The 20,898-nt window shown below is 43.2% G+C and overlaps 1 protein-coding gene across 1 annotated transcript in view; it reads left to right on the top strand.

Moving 5' to 3' along the window:
• Positions 1-1,488: 1,488 nt before the first annotated feature.
• The window catches only part of NEDD9 (neural precursor cell expressed, developmentally down-regulated 9), a 104,192-nt gene continuing 84,782 nt past the window's right edge, over positions 1,489-20,898 (top strand). Inside the window, exon 1 of the mRNA XM_067568334.1 lies at positions 1,489-1,667. Coding sequence (XP_067424435.1) covers positions 1,665-1,667 — 3 coding nt within the window. The 5' untranslated portion in view covers positions 1,489-1,664. The remainder of the gene's footprint in view (positions 1,668-20,898) is intronic.

Raw genomic sequence — 20,898 nt, 5'->3', positions numbered from 1 at the left:
GCAGAGGGCAGCTCCTCCAGGTCACAGGGTTCTTGAGGTTCCCTGGCATCAGGCAACTCCTCTAGGTCCACGCCGGCCTCAGGGGGTATCTCCCATCCCCGGGCCTCGTGGGGCTCGGTCCCATTGCTTGGGCCTGGCAGGTCGGGCAGTTTCTGGGGTCTCCGCTCGAAGGCGGTTGCTCCGAGTGGCTGCTCGGTTGGGATCAGGCCTTGGCCACAGTTGGTGGGAAGGCACATCTGCTCCGGTGGCAGCCTTCCTCTTTCTGAGATGCGGGGCCTGCCTTTTATACTTCCTTTTCCCATGGAAGCTCCGCCCCTCTGTTTCCGGGCAGATTGGGCGGACAGGCCTGGGAGCGTCTGACCGGGGCGCTGCGACCCTTCCTCAGGCCCAGGCTCCGAGGAAGGCCACAGTGCCTGCCTACAGACTGGGACTGATCTGAAAATTTCTATGATCCTTGGTGTATGGGATCATCTGTCATAAAAGTATGCTCATCTGGTTGGCAAGATAGATTGGAGTACCCATAGGAACTGTCCATGACTCCATGTTTAGGCAGTTATAGTGCATAAGGAGTTTACATTTGATGATTGGCTGATGAAATCTAAGTAGAGAACTCTCAGCCAGCTTGGGATTTGTGCCCTGCTTCTTAATAGTCTGCCCTGAGGTTGGTACTCATGCTTTTGGGCCACTGTAGGATAGCTTGACAGTCAGCTCAAAAGTTAGATCATAAACTCTTCAGTGCAGAGAGACTTCCTTTCTTTTTATGGTTTGTATAATGCCAGCGAGGGCCTGGCCTATAGGTTCCACTGCAATACAATACAATGCAAATGAATAATATGTTACAAATATCATCTCAACTATTAAAACTGAAATAATGTTTAAAATCCAATTTACTTTCACTTTGTGCTCTTTACCCTTTGTATTTCTCTCAGCTTGTGCAATGAAAACAGAGCAGTTGATTTCACTTTGGATTGCAGTCATTTTCTAGGCAATTACACTTTTGAGTTCTCAAAAACTAACATAAAACTATGATATCTGGGTTGCAAATAATTTTTGGAATGTTTATTTGATTAAAGAAAACTTGCTGTTGGACAAGTATGAATATAATAATAAAGCCCCACCAGGTGAATGAACTAAGGAGCAAAAAACCAAGGCTTTCCAGGTTTGCACAGATAAATTAGCTTTCTGCAAAAGAGCCTAATCCTTTGAAATGCATATAAGGAACATTGTGCTGCTGGCTGAGAAGAAAACATATAGCACGTGGGCACAGGCAATGTTATTAAATCACATACCTCAGACAGAAGTGAGATCCATCCGAGCTTATTACCGTGCATCAGTAGGAGTTTTGCGGGGAATCCCAGTAGTTCAGAACGTTTGAATTGGCAGGTTGGTAACGTGATGAGAAGAGATTTTCCCTCTTTGATCATCTGCATCACTGTGTTTCAATGACCTTTTGTTTCAGAGGAACAAAGTGCTTGTGTCCATGAAGAAATATTTGGAACAAGGAAATCCTGGAAGTGAAAAGAAGACCTACAATAGAAAAGGACAAAAATTAGCCAGCATACCAAAATGCTGGGTTTCCTATAGAGATTGTTATCTTCAAGATACAGAGCCCCTGTGTTCCTTGAATTAACATACTGCAGGCGGAACGTCAGAAACAGTGGATAATGGTAAGTTTAGTTTTCAATTAAGTTAAAACTCATTTTAATTCAAGTTAAGCATTCTTTTTAATTAAGTTCAGCAAGGAAATACTTTGTCCTCTTAAACAATACAGACCAAACACCCACCTCATTTAGAATTCTGACTGCTCCTTGTTAAGGTCAATTGCAATCAGTCATTTTCAGGCTTAGGGCTATTGAGAATCTGTAGTTCTGTTTTGCCTTCTGTTATTGGCTAGAACTGTAAGCCATTATTGTAGCTATGTACTTGGTGAACATGTTGCCAAGAAGATTTCCTCATGCATGTAAAACAAAAAAAAACCCTACAAAAACATTGTTCTGGTAAGTGTATCAATAAGCTTGTAAAACATAATTTAAGTATGATTTTATAATTGCCATTTGTCTGTCTGTATGTAACATGATAACTTTTGAAGAATGCATCCGGTCAGTTCCAAGATTTCAAGAAATGTTCTAGGCATCAGTGGGGAGAAACAACTGATTTTGGTGACAATTGGAAAACTGGAACCCTGGGAAAACTTGATTTACACACAGTGCCTATTTGGCGCACCCTGCTCTTGCCTGAGCGTTAGCATGGTGACATCAGAGGTAACTCTCCACTCCCTTCCACAAGCTCATTTGCATCTCATCAGTCCCATTAGTTGCAGTGAGTTGGCAAATGAAACTGCAGGTCAAGACAGAGATGCTTTGAAAGAGTTGTGTGCGTGTGTGGGGGGACGTGGAGTTCAGAACTGGAACAGCAGGGGCTGCTTCAGATTAGGAACTATACTGGCTGAGTAGGAGTGAGACTGGAGGTTTGCACTGTGTCTCCCTCCACACTCTGTCTGCCTCAGGCAAAAATTGTTTTCCTTTGCTCCTCTATCTCCCAGACACCTAGGGTACCAGTAGTATGCCAAATGTACTGCGACCCATCAATAAGCACTGTAGGTGCTTCAGCAGCTAGGCTTTGTAAGTGCTAGCCCTGGTGGATCCCAACCACCGTTCAGACACATGGCTATTGGAAACGTTATTTTACGAGGGCTGGCAAGAAAGGGAAAGGTAACAAATACCCTAGGTACGTACTTGAACAGTTACAGTTCAAAATGAGCAATGGCAGTTCCAGTCAAGAGACAGGGTTCTTCCAACCTAGTGCCTGTGGTGCCCTCTCCAGTCCAGTCTCTGTTCTATGCAAATACACACTTCTAAGCACATACATATTTGCAGGTTTCTAGGCCAGCTTCAGTTAATGTCTCTCATTGGGGCCCATCTGCTGCTGCTCCCCCAGAAGTCCCACACACAGACCTGCAACCAGCTGTAGTGTCTGTCAGTCAACCTGTTCCAAACACAACTCTGCATCTGTTCCTACCTCCAGCTCCCAGCTTGCCTCATGGCCTCTGCTTGAACTTCCCTGCAGCTCTTTGCCTCCATGCAGCTACCACTCCCAAACATGGCACAGCCACTTCATGATTCAGGACCTTTTCCCTCACCTGGCCAGGGAAAGGGAAGTGCGGCGGGGGGGGGGAGTAGACCCCTACTTTGTAAATCCATCACAAGTTCTACAGTTGGGAAAAGATGACCAAGAAAGGCATCAAGGTTGGGGGGTGGGAATGGAGAATAGAAAAAGAGTCAATGGCAGCCTGGGATGTGGGGGACATGGGGAAGTAAAAGGCAGCATGCAGGGTGCAAGCCTGGGTGGGAGGAGTCAGAGACAGAGGAGGGGACCGAGGCAGCAGGAATGAACTGTAATTAATTTTATTTTCCTTTGTCTCTTTTGGGGGGGGGGGGGGAAGAGAGGGGAACTTATGAGGGTGCAGTCCCTCAAGGCTGTAAAGCACTTTGAACTCCTCAGATGGGCAGTGCTCTATGAGGGCAGGACATATTGGATCAGGGATAAAGACTGCATTCCTGCCCCTCCCACCACCTGCTAGCTTGGCCTACGTAAGTAATGAAGTGCATAACCCTGAAGTATATTAACTGACACGCCTATGTTTTATGTGCTTCTTTAAGTAAGTCATTATTGCTTCCCCAGCCAGAAAATACCACCTTTTTCTAAGTATTCTGAATTCCTTTTTATCTTATGTGTTCTGCTTAACAAGTGTTTGGAAATGGAGTCATTGGTTTGGTCACAGTCCCACAATCCTGCCTTAAGTAAAACTCCCACTAACTTCTTTAGGATTTTAGTCTGAAAAAGGCTAAATGTCATAATTATGTAACATTTGTCCAAACCAGACCATTTTACTAAATCAGGCTGCCATCTCATTTACTATCACAGACTCATCCAAATTATAGAACTGGGTCATCTTTCAGATTCAGACAAAATGTAAATGTTTCATATTTGGTTAACCACTTGCAAATTTGGGAGGAAAAATTGTTCTTATTTAGTTGTACCATTTATAGTGGTCTGTCCATTAAAGGCATTAGGCTTGATTCCAGTCTCTCAAATGTAAATTCTTTGGGCATGTCATGGGGTGTACCAGACCTGCCCTGGCCCAGAAGGGGTTAACAACACACTGCAAGCTGAGAAGACCATAACCCTCTGCCTCTGCTGGGCATGCTCAGCCTGGAGGCCGGGTATAAAAGGAAGCCAAGCCGTATAGATCAGTCTAGACTCAGCTGGCGGCTAAAGAAGAAGGATGCAGACTGCCGGCTCTCCCCAGGGAGTTGCTGCAGACTCCAATCGTGGAGCTAAGCCATACTGAGCCCCAGATGGATTCCAAGTTGGTGGACAAACCTGAAGAAGGGACCAAGCCACCAGGAGTGACACTGGCTGAAAACCTTGGAGGCCCCGGGACATCATGGATCATCACCACAGAAGACAGGGTAGGAAGTAGCCCATGGGACGTAAAAGGTGCTATGGCAGGAGAATTGGAGAACTGGTCAGCATGTTTCAGGAGGATCTCCACTGACTAGGTGGCAAGTACCCCCCCGCCACTGCCAGGGCCCTGGGCTGGGGCTTAGAGGAGCAGGGAGGGCCCGAACCCCCCTAGCCTATGTGCCATACATCCTTTGGTGGCGCCTCACTCCCCCAACCCCACAGAGGGGGCTGCTTTAGTGACTCCAATCCTTAAGCTGTGCTGCCCTAACAGGGAGGGCTGCCTTAGTGACTCCGGCTACTAGGCCATACTACCCTCTCGACTCCGACCATAGGGCCATATTACCATGTTTAATAGTCAGGGTCTCCAACGGGGTACCTAATTGGGGGCTACACTGCTTTTCCCTGCCTTCCCAGCATACACGACCCAAATCCCACGATGGGGCATATCAGACCCATGACAGGGCCAGAACTCATTCTTTCATAGCTAGGGATTACCTTGACATGAGGGAATCCTCAGTTTATGTAGAGTCAGTGTCAGGGGCAGGAAAAGGTATGGCTACGGCACATAGTGAGCCTTACTCGCATCATAACCCCTGAGGTAGCTGTAACTATGCTATGGCCCAAAACAGCGTCTTAATGCCTCCAGGTTCAGGGCAAGGGCCAGAATGATGTACTTCACATCCGCTCTGCTCCTTTGTGGAGCACAGCTCAGCTGGATCCAAAAATCTCACCTATTGACTTCAGTGGCATTTCTCCAGGTTTACACTGACACGAGTAAGATCAAAATCAAGCCTGTACAGTTCAGCTACACCCTAACCAGAATCCAGATTGCCATCTGTCAGAATGTCAGCTTTCAGTTAAAGAGGGGGTGGAGAGAAAAACAATTAACATTTTATGAAATGTTTTATCAGACACAAGATGCCTTCTCATTCTGCTCATTTCTACTAAATAGGTCAGGGAGTGAAACTCTCATGTTGTCTCTATCTATGCACATACCGCTTTAGAAGAGAAGATGTGCTGCAATTTTAGAGTTGTTAATTTACAGTGGCTCCTTACTTACAGAAAGTCCTTGACGTCATAGCAAAAATTAAATAAGATTTCCCCACCTGTCATCATGGAGGCCTTCGACTGCTTCTTGTCTCTTGCAGCACCACTGTCCATATCCAGGCTTCCCTTGAACAGGAATGGTAAGGGAGCCAGGCGTGAAACCAAACATCCCCAAGTTTGGATTATTTTTTGGTTTGGCTCATTACAGAGAGGCCTGAATTGCAAAGATCAGATCTGGACTCACTCAAATTCCAGAGGAACCAGGGGTCAGGTCTGGTATTCCGGTACAGACTCACCTCTATTTTTCAAAGATGCTTATAATCCAGCTCCACTTTAGCTGCCATGACAGTTGTTTATTCACAGTTGATTTTCTCCTCTTTTTATTGGTCCCATCATAAACAAAAGTCAGAGGCCTACAACCCTCTTCTCAGAGACCTATAACCCTTGTATAAATCACATAAAATATGCCCTGCATAAGTCATGTCAGTTATACAATTAAAGATATTTTCCTCTGGTGATGTAGTTTTATTGAAGTATAAATCACTACTAAACAGCAATTTAGTGCAGACAGGAATTTTATTGGGGGAACGCAGATCCCCTGGGCTTGTCTGGAAAATGAGAAACATATTCAGAGATGATGGTATAAGATTCACAGGGGCTACACAGAGGCCTGTCTAGACTGAGATTTAACTTTCTCATTTAAATCAAGTAAAATAGCACTGTGTTGGATCTGATTGCACAGTCTTCTGTGTTCAATTAAAGAGATTTTATAAAGCCCAGTCACACTGCAGAAATTAAGCTCTCAGAAAAGAGCATTGTTGAATACACAGAAAGTAAACAGGAGTCAAAATACAGCAAATGACCACTGAGTTTAGAAGGCTTTTAGCAGCCCTCAATTTTTTCCTTCCAAAATCCAGGAATTTTCCCTTTTCAGATACAGGTAGAAGAGGCTGCAGGATATTTTCTGCAGTTTGTTTCCTTCTAAGCTCAGTTGGTGATTCTCTGACATGGAATCCCCTCATATTTCTTTCTAATACTTTTTATCTCTCCATGTTAAAATGAGATCAGATTCAAGATCCACTTCTTTAGGGCTAGATTGTGCTCATGTTCATGGAAGGGAGGAGGGAGGTAGCTGAATTGGAATGAGTTTTTTGCCCAGGGGCTCCTGAACAGGGTCTAAGGCACAATCCCTGTCCTTGCATTCCTGGCATGCAAGAAATGAGGGAGTTTAGCACTGACAGTGACACTAGGTTTCCCCGAAAGAAAGGGATGAAGGAAGGGCATAACCCTGCTTTGCTGTTGTGGTCACCATAGATGGGAAGAGTGCATGCTGCACGCTAGTAAAGAGGGATAATGAGACCTATGTTCCTACAGCGCTGATGAGACCATTATGCCTGCCTCAGGCACAAAGCCTCTTGGAGTGTCTGCCAGTGAGCAGTGGCACCCCGCCTCCCCTCCACCCTCTGTGGGGGCACTGGTTTACAGCCACAGCCTCATCCTCCATTTGTAAAAATGAGGGTAGTAATGCTAGAGCAATAGTATACAAACACATTATTTTCTCTCTATGCCAGTTGTTTGGGAACAGATCCACCTTCATTTTTCCCACAAAACCTTAGGATGTGGCACATGGGGAAGGTGGCACACTTTTTCTGCATAGCTCTTGTATTTCTGCATAAGAATGGCCATGCTGGGTCAAACCAATGGTCCACCTAGCCCAGTATCCTGTTTTCCAACAGTGGCCAATGCCAGGTGCTTCAGAGGGAATAGAACAGAACAGATAATCATCAAGTGATCCGTCCTGTCACCCATTCCCAGTATGATGACATCAGTAAAACCAAACCTATACTTTTTCTTTGTAAGGACAGACAGAGAGACCTTGCCATATTGTGCTACCAATACACTATGCTTTATTTCCCCACTCTCCTGGCTGACACACATACACACCTTCCTATTAAGGATTTCTGGTAGTGTAGTCTACTAGGCATTTCCAATATGAAGAAATCAGAACTTTATTCAGAACACTATGGGCCCGATTCTGTCCTCACTCAGACCTTGTGCATTAATCTTGAAATTACTTGGTTGCATGGAATCTGAGCACGGACAGAATTTCACCCTAAATGTACATACGGCTACATTACATGGAAGGTTCAAGTTCAGCCCTCTCTCTAGCTGAAATGGGGTTGTGACTAACCATGATTGCCCTTAGTTAGTCAATAGATTTAGGTGCTAAAACAATTGACCAGCTAGCAATAGACTGAAACAGATTGTGGGACCCTATGAGAGCCAAATGAATTGTACTTGAATTAATTACCTAGTTAACATCCATATAGCAGATTGCAGATGTGAAGTGCTAAGTATTATTATTTTGCCCTTTTCAACCTTTCCAGCCTGTTGCCAGCTCTTGTGATTTTTATCACAAGTCTTGTGATATTTGGTGTTGTCCTTAACACCCCACCAGCTCATGGATTCAATTCTGTGAGAATCTCAGCCTTCACTTTTTTAAAAAAAAGATAAGTTTCTAGCTCTCATAGGGTATGTTTTTACTGCATAATGAGTTAGCCTGAGTGATAGGCATCTGGGTCTGAGCACTTGGGTTCGCCTAGACTGGCTGTGAGCTGTCACACTCCAGAGTTATACCTGGAGTTACTGAGCACTCATTAATGCTGCCCTTCCCTGTGTGCGTTGCTAGGACTACTGGGGCGCCTAGCCCAGGGTTCTTTGTGGGGTAGCCGGCTGAATCATTCTGATTCTTTCCCAGTGAGTTGTGGGAGAAATTGTTTTTTCCTCTGGACACATGGAGAGAATTGTGGGAAGGCACTGGAGAACGGTCAGCACACAAAAGATTTAGGATGCATCCTCAGTGCAAAGTGGGCAGGTTACCAGCCTGAGTGAAAGGTATTCCCAAGCTCTAGCCTATACCGAAGCTAGTTTGGGTTGAAAGGATCACTTAAATTGGGTGTGAGAGAGAGAGAGAGGAGTGCCTGGGGGGAAGATAGGAGAGGGGTTTGGGGCAACACACAAGTGAAAGCCATAGTTAACTCTGAAGTGAAGACAGGCTCATAAACATGAACCTTTAAGACTCAAAAAACCAGAAAGCAAAAACCTGATATTTATATTTAAAATCTGATGATTTTGGGGGGTGCAATTCATGATTTTTTTTTTTTTTTTTAATGCTTGGGGTTGGCAATACTGCTCTTCTTGCCTGCAGAGTCCCTCTGAAAAAATTCCTCCTCATTTGCTCTCTTTCCACTCTACCTCCATTTAATGCTACTTACTGCTTCCATCCCTTCTGTAACTAGCCTGCCATGGCTGCCTCCTCTAAGTCATTTTCAATAGCACCAGTTGAAATGTGTCAAATGTAAAATATCAATATCTTCCTTTAAAAAATTCAGACATTTTTTGGCAGAATTTGTCACCATTTTCCAACCAGCTCTATTTTGGAAGCATGGTGACTTCAAAAGGAACTTGCATTGGCCCACAGCAGCTAGCAAAGAGGGTTTGGAGGCACTGTTGTTTTGTTTTGTTTTTTTTTTAATTTTAGATGCATGAAGATGTCCACTGCCTTGGCTCAGCAGCAGAGACCAAAAAGAATGTATTTAAGACATCTCTGAGCTATTGTAACAGGCATCCTTTGACTTTAACTGGATATTCATCCTCAACCTGAATCTCCATCCCACACATTTTAGGGGTGCCAAATAACTACCCACCTCAGGCCTATTCCAAAGCCTCTTGAAGTCAGCAAGAATCCTTCTATTGACTTCAATGGGCTTTAAATCAGACTCTTAGGCTATTGTAGAATGCCAGGCCAGCAACAGGAGGGAGAAAGAAATGTTAATAAACTTATTAAAAGCCAAAGGAAGGCATTGGAGGAAGTTGGGATAAATCAGTGAGTGAAAAGAAAAAATAGTTCTCTTTTACAGTCTGCTTTTATTTATATATATTTTTTAAAGGCGTGGAAACATTTCTAGATACTAGATTTAGTCAATAGTTAAAACAGTTGCCTCATAGGTTTAAAAAATTACCTCAGTTGAGCAACAATGCTCCCCAGCTAGATTTCAGGGATTACATCTCACTCTGTCAATAACTCTTTCATTCACAAGGGCGATAGTTCTCAACTTTTGCTCGACATGCATTATTTATGTTCCTCCCATCTGAAATATAGGGAGATGAAGGCCCAAAGTAGCAGCTGCCTGAAAGGCACCTAATTACAGGAAATGTTGTGTGGAGAGTTCTAGGTCATTAAAGATTACCATGGAAGAAATTTGAGTTAATGTCCAGTGAAGCAGCAAAAGAAAAACAAAGTACATCATAATGGCTCCCTGAAGCAAATACCATGTTTTAGGTTTTTCCCCTTCTCCCCACCCCCAATTAATGATATTGCAAGCTAATCCTGGAATGGGGGGGGGGGGGACGAGAATGTGCTGCTTTTGTTAAACAAGGAGGGAGTTGCAAGTTTTTATCCTCCTATCTATGACACGTGTAGATTATTCACGCACATTGGGCTAGATTTTTAGCACTGCTTTGCAGCCTGTCTAGGGGAATCCTTCAATGAGGCAAGACCATGATACCAGCTCCTCTCTCACCACCCTACCAGCCACCAGTGTAGGGGCATTGCCATGGAAAATGGGCATGCCTGGGATTTCCCTGTAACTTGACAATCCTCAACTGCTCGAATGGCCTTTAGGAGTGGTTAGCAGCCAACATAAAGTAGAGCAGCCCTAATGCTGCTCTGTTTTATGCCTGAAACATCTAGACAGCCCTAAAATACCAGCAATATAAAGGTGACTTAAAGCTAGTTTAGCAGCTCAGCTCTCTCCCCTTCCTGAGCTGGAAAGAGTGTAATTCGGACATTGACTAAGATCTGGCTCATTGTCTGGTAGTGTTCAGTACCTCATCATGTCAAGTTTCCCTTATAGGGTTAAATAAGGGGAGGCATAATTCAAGAAGTGATTCAGTTGAAGTTTGTTGTGTATTTTGTGTCTTGCCTAATTGCCTAGGTTGTCGTAGCCACTGAGCTTAGTTTGTTGCCATAGCAATAGAGTTAGACTATTAGGGGATAGCTCAGCCAGTCCTGACTGGTTTTAGTGTTAGTTCAATAAAGATGCTCCCTGAGTTTGCATTTCTGTGTTCTGTGCTGATTTCTCTCTGAACACAAGTACTTTCCAAGGATTTAACATGACAAAGTTCAGATTCTGAAAGAATATATAGCCTTTGGGTAGCCTGAGAAGCAAAGGTCTCCATGACATATTGGGATGACTACAGTCCATAGGGTCAAATACATATTCATATAGACACCATGCTAGTCAGTTTTATACATAATTATTCAGCAAACATGACATTCAAGGATGTTATGTTCCACTTTAGGTAATTACATTCCATCTCTTTAAAATCTCCCTCTGTTTGTTTGTTGTTATTTTCAACTGTAAAAGTTATTCTCCACTTATTGCACTATGCTGTTGTGTAGTGTTGCTGAACTCTGATTATTACCATAGTTCACTCCAGAAGTGCCTGCATTTCAAAGGTGAACAAACTGATTGCTATTTCTACAGTCTATACTATTTATAACATTCTTTGGGGTCCCTTTTTAGATAAGACTACCAGAAAATACGATCATCATTATTATATTTCTGGTGAGAAAGAGAAGCTAATTGCAGTTGTATAGGGGGGATTTACTTTTTCTAAACCTAATGCACCACTGTGCTCAAAACAAAACCTTTGTCCAGGTTCAGAAATATTTTGGTTCTCTTTTTTACATTATTTTTCCACTCTTCTGCAATTCAGTGTTTAAATCTTCCAAAATTAGGAAGGATCATGAGAAGTGCACACTTTCTGGCTTAAAAAAGCCTATTTTCACAAGACAGTCTGATCTTATGGTATGTCCAAAATCAAAGAGGCTCAGATAAGGCATGTAAGTCCTCCGATGTCTGAGAGCAGACCCATTGAAATTAATGGAATTGATCATATGAGCAATGACTACAGGATTGGAGTCAATTTTTGGACAAACAACTGGTCTACAAAATTAAAATGGTTGAAACATTGGAGGTTGCCCATAATTAATAGAAATTCTTTTAGGAATACTTTTGCTAACCAACAGAAACAAAACACTAACAGAAAAGCTTCTGTGATGATATTTTTGTTCTTGAAGTGGAAAGGAATATTGTCTATTTATTTTAGGTTTTTTTTTAAGATGCTGATAACTAGGGACAGTATTTAAGCAATATGCAAGAATGAAGAGACATGCGATGCAAGAATGAAGAGATGAGGTGAGTGAGGTAATATCTTTTAGTGGACCAAGTTCTCTTGATGAGAGACAAGCTTTCCAGCCACACACAGCTCTTCTTCAGGTGAGGGAAAGGTACTCCAAATGTGACAGCTAAATGCAAAGTGGAACAGATTATTTAATCTTAAAATAGTTAGCACATATTTTAAGGGACCATTCAAGTTAGACTAGATTACCTTTCCCACACCAAGAGAAGAGCTCTGTGTGGCTCGAAATCTTGTCTGTCTCCAACCGAAGTTGGTCCACTAAAAGATATTACCTCACCAACCTTGTCTCTCTAATATAGTCGGACTGACACAGTTACAAATACAATGCATGCATGCAAGAATGAAGACATACTGACCATGGACCCAATTGTAATCTCATTGCTTCCCTCTTCCCTAGTGGATTTTTTAGGGTAAGGATTTTTCCCCCCTTCTCCCTTTTCCCCCATGAGGTTTCCTTATTGTGCACTTGACAAATAGCATACTTCATGTTACATTTTGTTTAAGAGTACAGTCAGGCCTATGGGCATAGCATATAACTGTCAGTATAGAAAGAGTGCTTTGTCTTAGCGATGGACCAAAAAAAATCCTAGGGCAAACTTTGGAGAAGTCAAGAACTGAACTTCTTGGTTGGCCCTTATATCTATAATGGCCCAAACTCTGGTCTCAGCATCCCAAACTTTGGAAAAATGTTTATCTGGATCCAGATCTAAACATTCTAATTTGGACCCATCTCTAAATTTAAGCCCTAAACATAGATGCACTGATTATATAACAGGGGGCCTTTGACATATTGGCCTATTTAGTAGAAGCCTGTGATATGATTAGCCATCACAGCAATGCACTTCTTCTTCTTTAGGGTTTAATCCAAAGCACTTTACAGTTAAGGGAAAGACTATTGATTTCAGTAGGCTTTGGATCAGACCCTTAATTAACATACCTCGATTACCTGGTTACCAGATCATGCATCTCAAACTGAGGGTGCCTTCCTTCTTCACCATGAAGTTTGTGCTGATCCTCCTGAGGCCTGGTCTACATTACAGAGTTAGGTGGACATAAGCTGCCTTTTGTTGACCGAACTCGGTAAGAGTCTATACTAGAATGTTGCTCCCATCTATGTAACTCACTGCTATGCTGATTTAGTAACTACATCTCCACAAAGGGGTAGCGCTTAGGTCAATGTACTTAGGTCGACATAGTGTCAGTGTAGACACTGTTACTTATGTTGACTTTAGTGACCTCTAGGAAGTGTCCCACAATGCCCCACCAGGACCGCTCTGGTCACTCTTTTGAACTCTACTGCCCAGGTACACAGGTATACATACATTCCTTCCCTCCAAATCCCCATGAAATTTTGAAATTCCATTTCCTGTTTGCTCAACATGGAGAGCTCACCTAGCAACTGCCATTCTGATCATGCCAGCAACATGCTGCAGATGCTTTCCTGTCTGGAGTACAAGGAGGTGATGGCTCTCCTGTATCTGTGGAGAGAAAAGGTTGTGTAAGTACAGCTGTGATCCAGCCATAGAAACATTGATCTCTACCAGCAGATTACTCGGAACATGGAGAAGGGCTGCAAGAGGGACCCGCAGCAGTGCCACATGAAAGCCAAGGAACTGTGGCAGGTGTACCAGAAGGTCAGGGAGGCTAACAGTGGTTCTGATGAAGAGCTGCATGCCATCCTCAGTGGAGCCCCCACCCCCAAAAGCCCCATGGATACTTCAGAGGAATCAGAGACACAGGCCCCTGGAGTGAACAGTGAGGAGGAGGTGTTGGACAAGGAAGAGGAGGACATTTCCTCTTCAGGCAACCGGGGATCTAGTGGTGCAGCGAGCCAGGACCTGATTTTTTACTCCAGAGCAGTCGAGCCAGACCCTACAGTCCAGCATGGGCAAGCCCGGTGCAGGGGAAAGAACCTCTGTTAAGTATGCAGTTTGCTTTGATATTGCAGGGACATCTGTTCACTTATGCTTTTTTAAATCAGGCTAGACGAGGTAGAGCAATAACAATAGAGGTAGATTTGCTATCTACTTCTCATTCCCCTGTACAGTTCAGCAGAGGGGGCCTTGCAGAACAGTTTGTCTGTGTGTACCGGGATGTCCCAGGAACCCATCACCACGATCTCGAGGAAATTTTCCAGAAGACCTGCAACAGTCTGCCAAAGGTTTCTGGGGAGAGCTGCTTTATTTCTTCTGCCATAGTAGGATACTTTGCCACACCACTCAGCACTTACTTCAGCAGGCACCATTGCAGCACACAGGCTAGCAGTATGCAGATCTGGTCTGCAGCTGCACACATGCAGGAGCTGTTCCCTTTCGGCCTCCCTTACACTCAGGAGTGAGATATCAACTAAAATCACCACCATCTGTGGAAAATGGTGCCAGTATTCAGTTCAATTGCCCTATTCACATATACTCATGCCGGTGAGCTACCCCTCTCCTCCCCCCCATTACTGTCTCAACTCGTCCCCTCCCCCTGGCCCATACTCACCAGGCCTGGGACTGCTGCTATGCTCTGAATCTCAAGAGGAAGCAAGAATATAGTGCTTATCATTTATGTGGATCAAGGGGAGTGAGTTCAGTATACCAAGTTTCCATTTACCTTGTGAATACACTCTTAATAGCACTTCTGTGTGTTGCATCTTCTGCAGCTGGAAATGTGGCCTTAAGGGTCTCTCCATCCACACCAGTGGAGCAGCTCAGCCACATGAAGAGGAGAAAGAGGAGGCAGGATGACATGTTTCAAGAGATCTTGCAAGCCTGTGGTGCTTCAGATATTGAGCACAGGGCTAGAAGGATCACCCTTGTGGACAGAATAGACAAGGATAGAGCGGAGAAGAGAAAAGCACAGGAAAAGGGGAGAGACATGAAGCAGGAGATGCTAGCACTTCTCAGGCAGCAAATGGACATTTTGGAGACACTTGTTGACCTTCAGGTTCAATAGATTTGTGCTTACCTCCCTCTGCAGCCCATAGAGAACTCCAGAACCTCCCTATACGCCCCTACACTCACATTCCATGTGGTGTCTGGGGCTGTTGCACTACCCTCACCATGCCACCCCAGGGAAGAGTACAGACAATCACAGCCGCACATACACTAACTGTGTGTCTCACAGGTCAGTGTATGCGTTTGTGAAATGAAAATAACTGTTCTTTCACTTTAAAGGCTCTTTCACCTAGATTCATAAAGTTTCATTGAACTATAAATGGCTTTGCATGGGTTTGGAATAAAAGTCTATTTATGGAAACAATCTTTATTAGTTCATAAGATATGCTGTCTGGGGCTGATGACATTCACAGATAATAGGAAAAGGTGCATTTGCAATGTTAGATTACTAAACACACAGCACTCATTATAAGGTTCATATGGGGGTGAAAAAAAAATGCCAGGCAGAGCACACAATGGCAACACGCATTACTGTGGCTCACTATTAAAAAGGTCTTTCCAAGTCCCCCTGAGCCATATAGCTCCCCCTTGAGCTCTTCTTATAGCCCTAGTATCAGACTGCTCAAAATCAGCAGCGAGGAATTCCACTTCTGCCATCCACCCTTGTAGAAATTTGTTCCCCTTTGCTTCATAGATATGATGAAGCATACAGCAGGCACCTCTAACCATTGGGATATATTTTTCACTAAGATCTAATCTTGTGAATAGACAGCACCAGCAGCTTTTCAGGTGGCCAAAGGCCATTCAATTGTTGTTCTGTTCCTGCTGAGCCTGTAGTTGACGTGCTCCTTGCTGTGTTAAGGTGGCCGTAGTACAATTTCATGAGTAACGAGAGTAAGAGGTAGGCTGGGTCTCCCAGGATTGCTATTGGCCTTTCAACATCCCCAATGGTAATCTTCTGGTCTGGAAAGAAAGTCCTTGCTTGCAGCTTTCTGAACAGGCCTATGTTCCTAAAGATGTGCGAGTCATGCACCTTCCCTGACCATCCCACGTTGATGGTGGTAGAATGTCCCCAGTGATCCACCAGCCCTTGCAATACCATAGAAAAGTAGCCATTTCTGTTGAAGTACTCTGGGGCAAGGTGTCTGGTGCCAAAATAGGGATATGAGTGCCATCTATCGCCCCACTGCAGTTTGGGAAACCCACTGATGCAAATCCATCCACTATGTCCTGCACATTTCCCAGAGTCACAGTCCTTTGTAACAGGATGTGATTAATGGCCCTGCACACTTGCCTCTCAGCAACCCACACAATGGCTTTTCCAACTCCAAATTGATTCCTGACTGCTCCCGACCTGATATTGCCAGATTCCACGCTGCGATGGCCACTCACTTCTCCACTGTCAATGTGGCTCTCATTTTGGTGTCGCTGGGCTGGAGGGGTGGGGTGAGCTCCACACACACACTCAGGAATGTGGCTTTGTGCATCCAAAAGTTCTGCAGCCACAGTTCATCATCGCACAACTGCATAACAATGCGATCCCACCAGTCAGTGCTTGTTTCTCATGCCCAGAACCAGCGCTCCACCATCTGCAACTGCTCCATGAATGCCAACAACAACCTTGAATTGTTTCTTTCTATATCTCACAGTAATCTAGCCTCCAACGAATCATCATGTTCCCCACGGCTCCTCTGGTGACTCTGCAAATACTGCAGGATCAGGCACATTGTGCTCACAATGCTCATCACAACAGCGCAGAGCTGTGCAGGATCCATGCTTCTCACGGAGATGGCAGATGCACGAGAGGTGTGAAACATTATTGGATGCAGATAAAATTATGGGGTGGAGAAAACTGCATCCTGGGGCATTGACGCCATCTTCCCAATCACCCCTGTATGACTCATTGCCCCGTGAGGCATTGCAAACCCTTCCCAAAACACCCTGCGCTAGATGGTGATGAGTTGCACAGTGGGATAGCAACCCACGGTGTACTGCTCTCTGCATCGCTCTTATTGAGGATATGCACTGCCAACACAGGAAGCATCGTGTAGACATGCAAAACTGATTTAATTACCGTGGCAGCTTTACATTGAGGTAATTTAGGTTGACTTAATTTTGTAGCATAGACGTGCCCTGAAACTCAGCATTAACACAGCAGAGACTAACGGCTATAGGATATTCCTCAGTCACTTTGCCTGCAGCTGTGCAAATCAAAAAGGGAAACAAACACCCAACAAGGAACGCCTGCTGGGTTTGCATCCCTGTTAATCAAGCACCTGGGCTACAGCCATTGTTTATTCAAAAAGCTAATAAAAGGAGTCTGCAGCTATTTTCTGGTTTAGTTGTTTAACAGAAATTGATTGAAGATTGAGAATAGCTATTGTGTTTTATTACCCATTGATTTGTTTCCTGGCACTTACCAAAATAAAGGAGGGACGGTATAGACTGGCAGAACTGCTAATGCTTGCTACAGTCTCTACAAGGTGTGGCCCCACTTTGTGCTTATTATCACATCTCATAATCAGCTTTTGCCTGCAGCAGAGTACGTAAACAAAAAGGCTGTAAAAGAACATAAGAAAAGTTGGTTGTTTCTGCCTTCGGTCACAGATTGCTATCATGGTTTAACTATGTTTTAATAGAAACATCATCTATATTATGTACAAACAAGTATTTGATTTTTTCTCTACCACTTTAAAAGGAGTGCATCATCATTCAGAAAATGCTGTCTGTGTTTCAAACAATACATCATAAACATCAGAGATGGGCCCAAACCAAAATCCCATATCCAAACACGCCAGAATTTTGTAGGTGCTTTCAGTTTACAAAGCTAGAAATTAATTTCACAGTTTAATCCTCTCTTTGCATTGGGCCAAACCAGACCTGTGGATCTAAATGTTCTTTGGGTGATCAAAATCCAGATCTGAATTTTGTGGTTCAAGCCCATTTCTGTTATGAAAACAGATATAAAGTCTAAATAAACTCAAAATCCCATTTGAGTTTCATCTGCTGTACATTAAAAACAAACCTCAGTTAACTAAATTGAGCAGTAGGTGTTCTATCTGCCTGATATCAGAAATCTTTACTAGCTCCCAGACCATTGCAGAAAACAGAACAAAATACCATTTTTGGAGTCCTCCATCGAATGTATCTATCCAATCTCTTGGCTGTCATCTTTTCCTGTTCTCTAGTCTTTTCCTTAGATGTCAGATTTAGCTACTTAGATGTCAGATTTATTTCTGTATGCACTGTAGTTGTAGTTGTGTCAGTCCCAAGATATTTCTTTCTGACTCATTTTTCTGGGTTCAGTGTTGCAGGGTGCTGAGCGCCTTAGATCTCCACTGAGTTGGGAGTATTTAGTACCTTACAGGATCAAGCCATCTGACTCAATTATGAGTTTGACACACAAAACTTTCAAAAGTGGCCGTTGACTTTGAATGCCCTGATTTTTGTCCAAAAACACACACCCCCAAATACAGTCATCATAAGATTTTAGCTTAGGTCTTTTTTCAGTCTACCTTCATTATCTGGAACAGTCTTTCTATGCCTGCCACACTAAGCTAAGCATAGGAACTGCCAAGTGGGTAAGACCAATTGTAAATCTAGATCAGTGTCCTGTGTGACATTGGCCAGCATCAGCTGCTTCCAAGAAAGATGCAAATAACTCTGTAACCTGCAGATGTGGAATAACCAGCCCAAAGGGAAAGTTCCATTAGTAACAGTTGGTTTATGTCCTAATTTTGAGATTTTATATCCCTTCCAATGACTCCTAACCCCCCATTACAATAATAATAATAAAAAATTAAGATGCTTGCTGGCACACAAATTGCCATTGGGATAGGTCATTTAGATTGGATTAGACTGGATCCTCTTTCCAAACCTCACCGTTTCTCCATGATCAATCAGTCATTCTGACTTTTGCCCTGTTTGTCCATTCCACTCTATCATATCATAGGTTTATCAAAATTAGATATGGCAAAAGTCACTTAGGTCACCTTGTCCATCACTTTGCCAAAGTAGGAAATTCCCAGCAGTGTATTCTCAAATATTTTGTCCAGTCCAGTTGCAAATGTCACAGAAAGTAATACAGGAGTATCTAATGCCTGATGCAGAATATGGTGGCTCTAAATTTTCAGCCCAACTATTTTTCAGAATTTTCCCTTCCACTGAATATCCATGATGAATATCAAATGCATAGCTTTGCATTTTCCTAGCCTAAGTCCTTTTGTATTATTTCTCAGTAATAAAACAGTACAGTAGTAATTGTAGCTGCTGCTTACAACCTCCCCAATTTAGTGTCATTAACAGATATTTTAGAATTACTCCCGGTGTAAGCAGACTATACTGTACTATACTTGTTAGTTTGTTCAGAAGCAGTCTCATTATGCTGAGCTTGCAAAAACAAATTTCATTAGTACATACGCTATGAATAGAATCATTCTGTATTTAACTGGCAGGACTATTGGCTAACACTGTGTCTGTGTATTGTTCTGTACAGTATCATCTTCAAGTTTTCATAATAATTCTGAAAAAAATGTGCATTTTACCCAGGGCAAGAAAAGCCCCTGCAATATAAGATTTAATTGGGACCCAGAATTCAATTCCTTCTTTATAAGAATAAATGAGCAATTGAAAACACACTGAGATTAATGTACTAATCATCTGTTGGCACAGCACAGCACGGGGGAAAAAGCTAATTATAAGGGAATTAAGAATATCAGGAAGGTCATCTGGGTTTATCATATACAGAAGACAGTAGCAAAACACTAGGGCTGTTATAGCTTTTATTTATTATAGCTTTATAATTAAGGTCCTAGAAAAAAAATATTTCTACCAGGAAATTCATTATTGGGTATGTTTGCATATCTGAATTGTAAAAAAAAAACAAACCCTTATGTAAGAAAGACAGGAAATCTGTAGCTCTAGGCATCTCCAACACGGTGAGGCACCTAGTAGTCTTCTACTCTCAGTAGGCAAGATCCTGCTCTCATTTAAAAAAAAAATTAAATAGCTTCCACTTACATCAGTGGGAGGAGGAGTAGGCCCACATGTGATATGTGGGACTTGCTTGCTAGTAAACCACCCAGAGTCAACTTATTCCCTGGCTGTAACACCTATGCTGTCAGTGGAGTTACAGCAGGGATGAATTTGACCCACAATACATGTTGTAAGACAAACAATATTTAAAAAAGAAAGAAGAAGAGGTAGGATCTGCAGAGAGAGCCAGATTAGCTGCTGCTTTTTTTTTTTTTTTTTTTTTTTTTTTTTTTTTTTTTTTTTTTACCCTGCTCTGGTTCATCAGGAAGCATTACTCGTGTGTTTGTAAAACTGTGCAACTACCAGTGAGGACTAATTCTCTTCAGATATCATGGTGAATGAGTTTGGTTATATAGTATTTATAGGCTTCTGAAAAATACAAAGAAATAAAGGAAGATAAATACATTTGCATAGGTAGGTGTCAAGGATGGACACTGGTGAATGGACATAGGTGAAAGAATGGACACTGGCTCTGTGGTGTTCTGTTGGGGGCAAGGTTCCTCTTCTGTGGAATAGTAAGGGATTCAGCTCAACCATACTTTCTAATTCCCTGGGGTGATTTGTGCTGCCATCCTTTCTCAGTGTTGCCCCCTCTTCAGTTTCATAGACATTACTCAATTGGAGCTGCACTACTATGGACTTCTCTGCTGGCTGTTGGACCCAGACGCCATCTGAAAAGTGGAGAAGAGCAGGGTTGTGATATATAGAGTCTGTGTGCTGGGGTGGCACTCAAAGTTAATACTGACTCGGAGGACGGGGACATACAAGGATCTCCCATGTGGAAGCTGGGAGAGTCTCCTCCAGCAGCCAGGAGGGGGAAGAAAGTGGAGAATATTTCTTCCAGCAGAAGCAAGAAGGCAAGTGACAAGAGACCACATGTCCACATCTTTGCAACAGCTAAGAGGAGAGTTACTTCATGGTTTCATCATGTAACAAGAGAAGAAGGAGCTTTACATAAGGAATATGGTTTGGTGGGAGAAGTTAAACTAAATCCACAGCCTAAGTTCTGACTTGCTAACGGGTGACAACTAGAAATGTACATCAGCCACAAAGTTCAGAGCTGGATCTGAATTGAATCCTAACTTCTTCAGAGTTCAGGGCCATTGGACCCCCCAACAGTCCCAGGTTTCACAGGCCTGTCCTGCTTTGACACCCAAACCCTCTGTCCTGGTTGAAGTAAACAAGTCCCACATTCAAGCCA

This window comes from Emydura macquarii, unplaced genomic scaffold (assembly GCF_026122565.2).
Source record: "Emydura macquarii macquarii isolate MOO-44397 ecotype Brisbane River unplaced genomic scaffold, CSIRO-AGI_Emac_v2 contig_2890, whole genome shotgun sequence".
Lineage (NCBI taxonomy): Eukaryota > Metazoa > Chordata > Testudines > Chelidae > Emydura > Emydura macquarii.
This window is presented reverse-complemented; position numbering and strand designations above follow the sequence as displayed.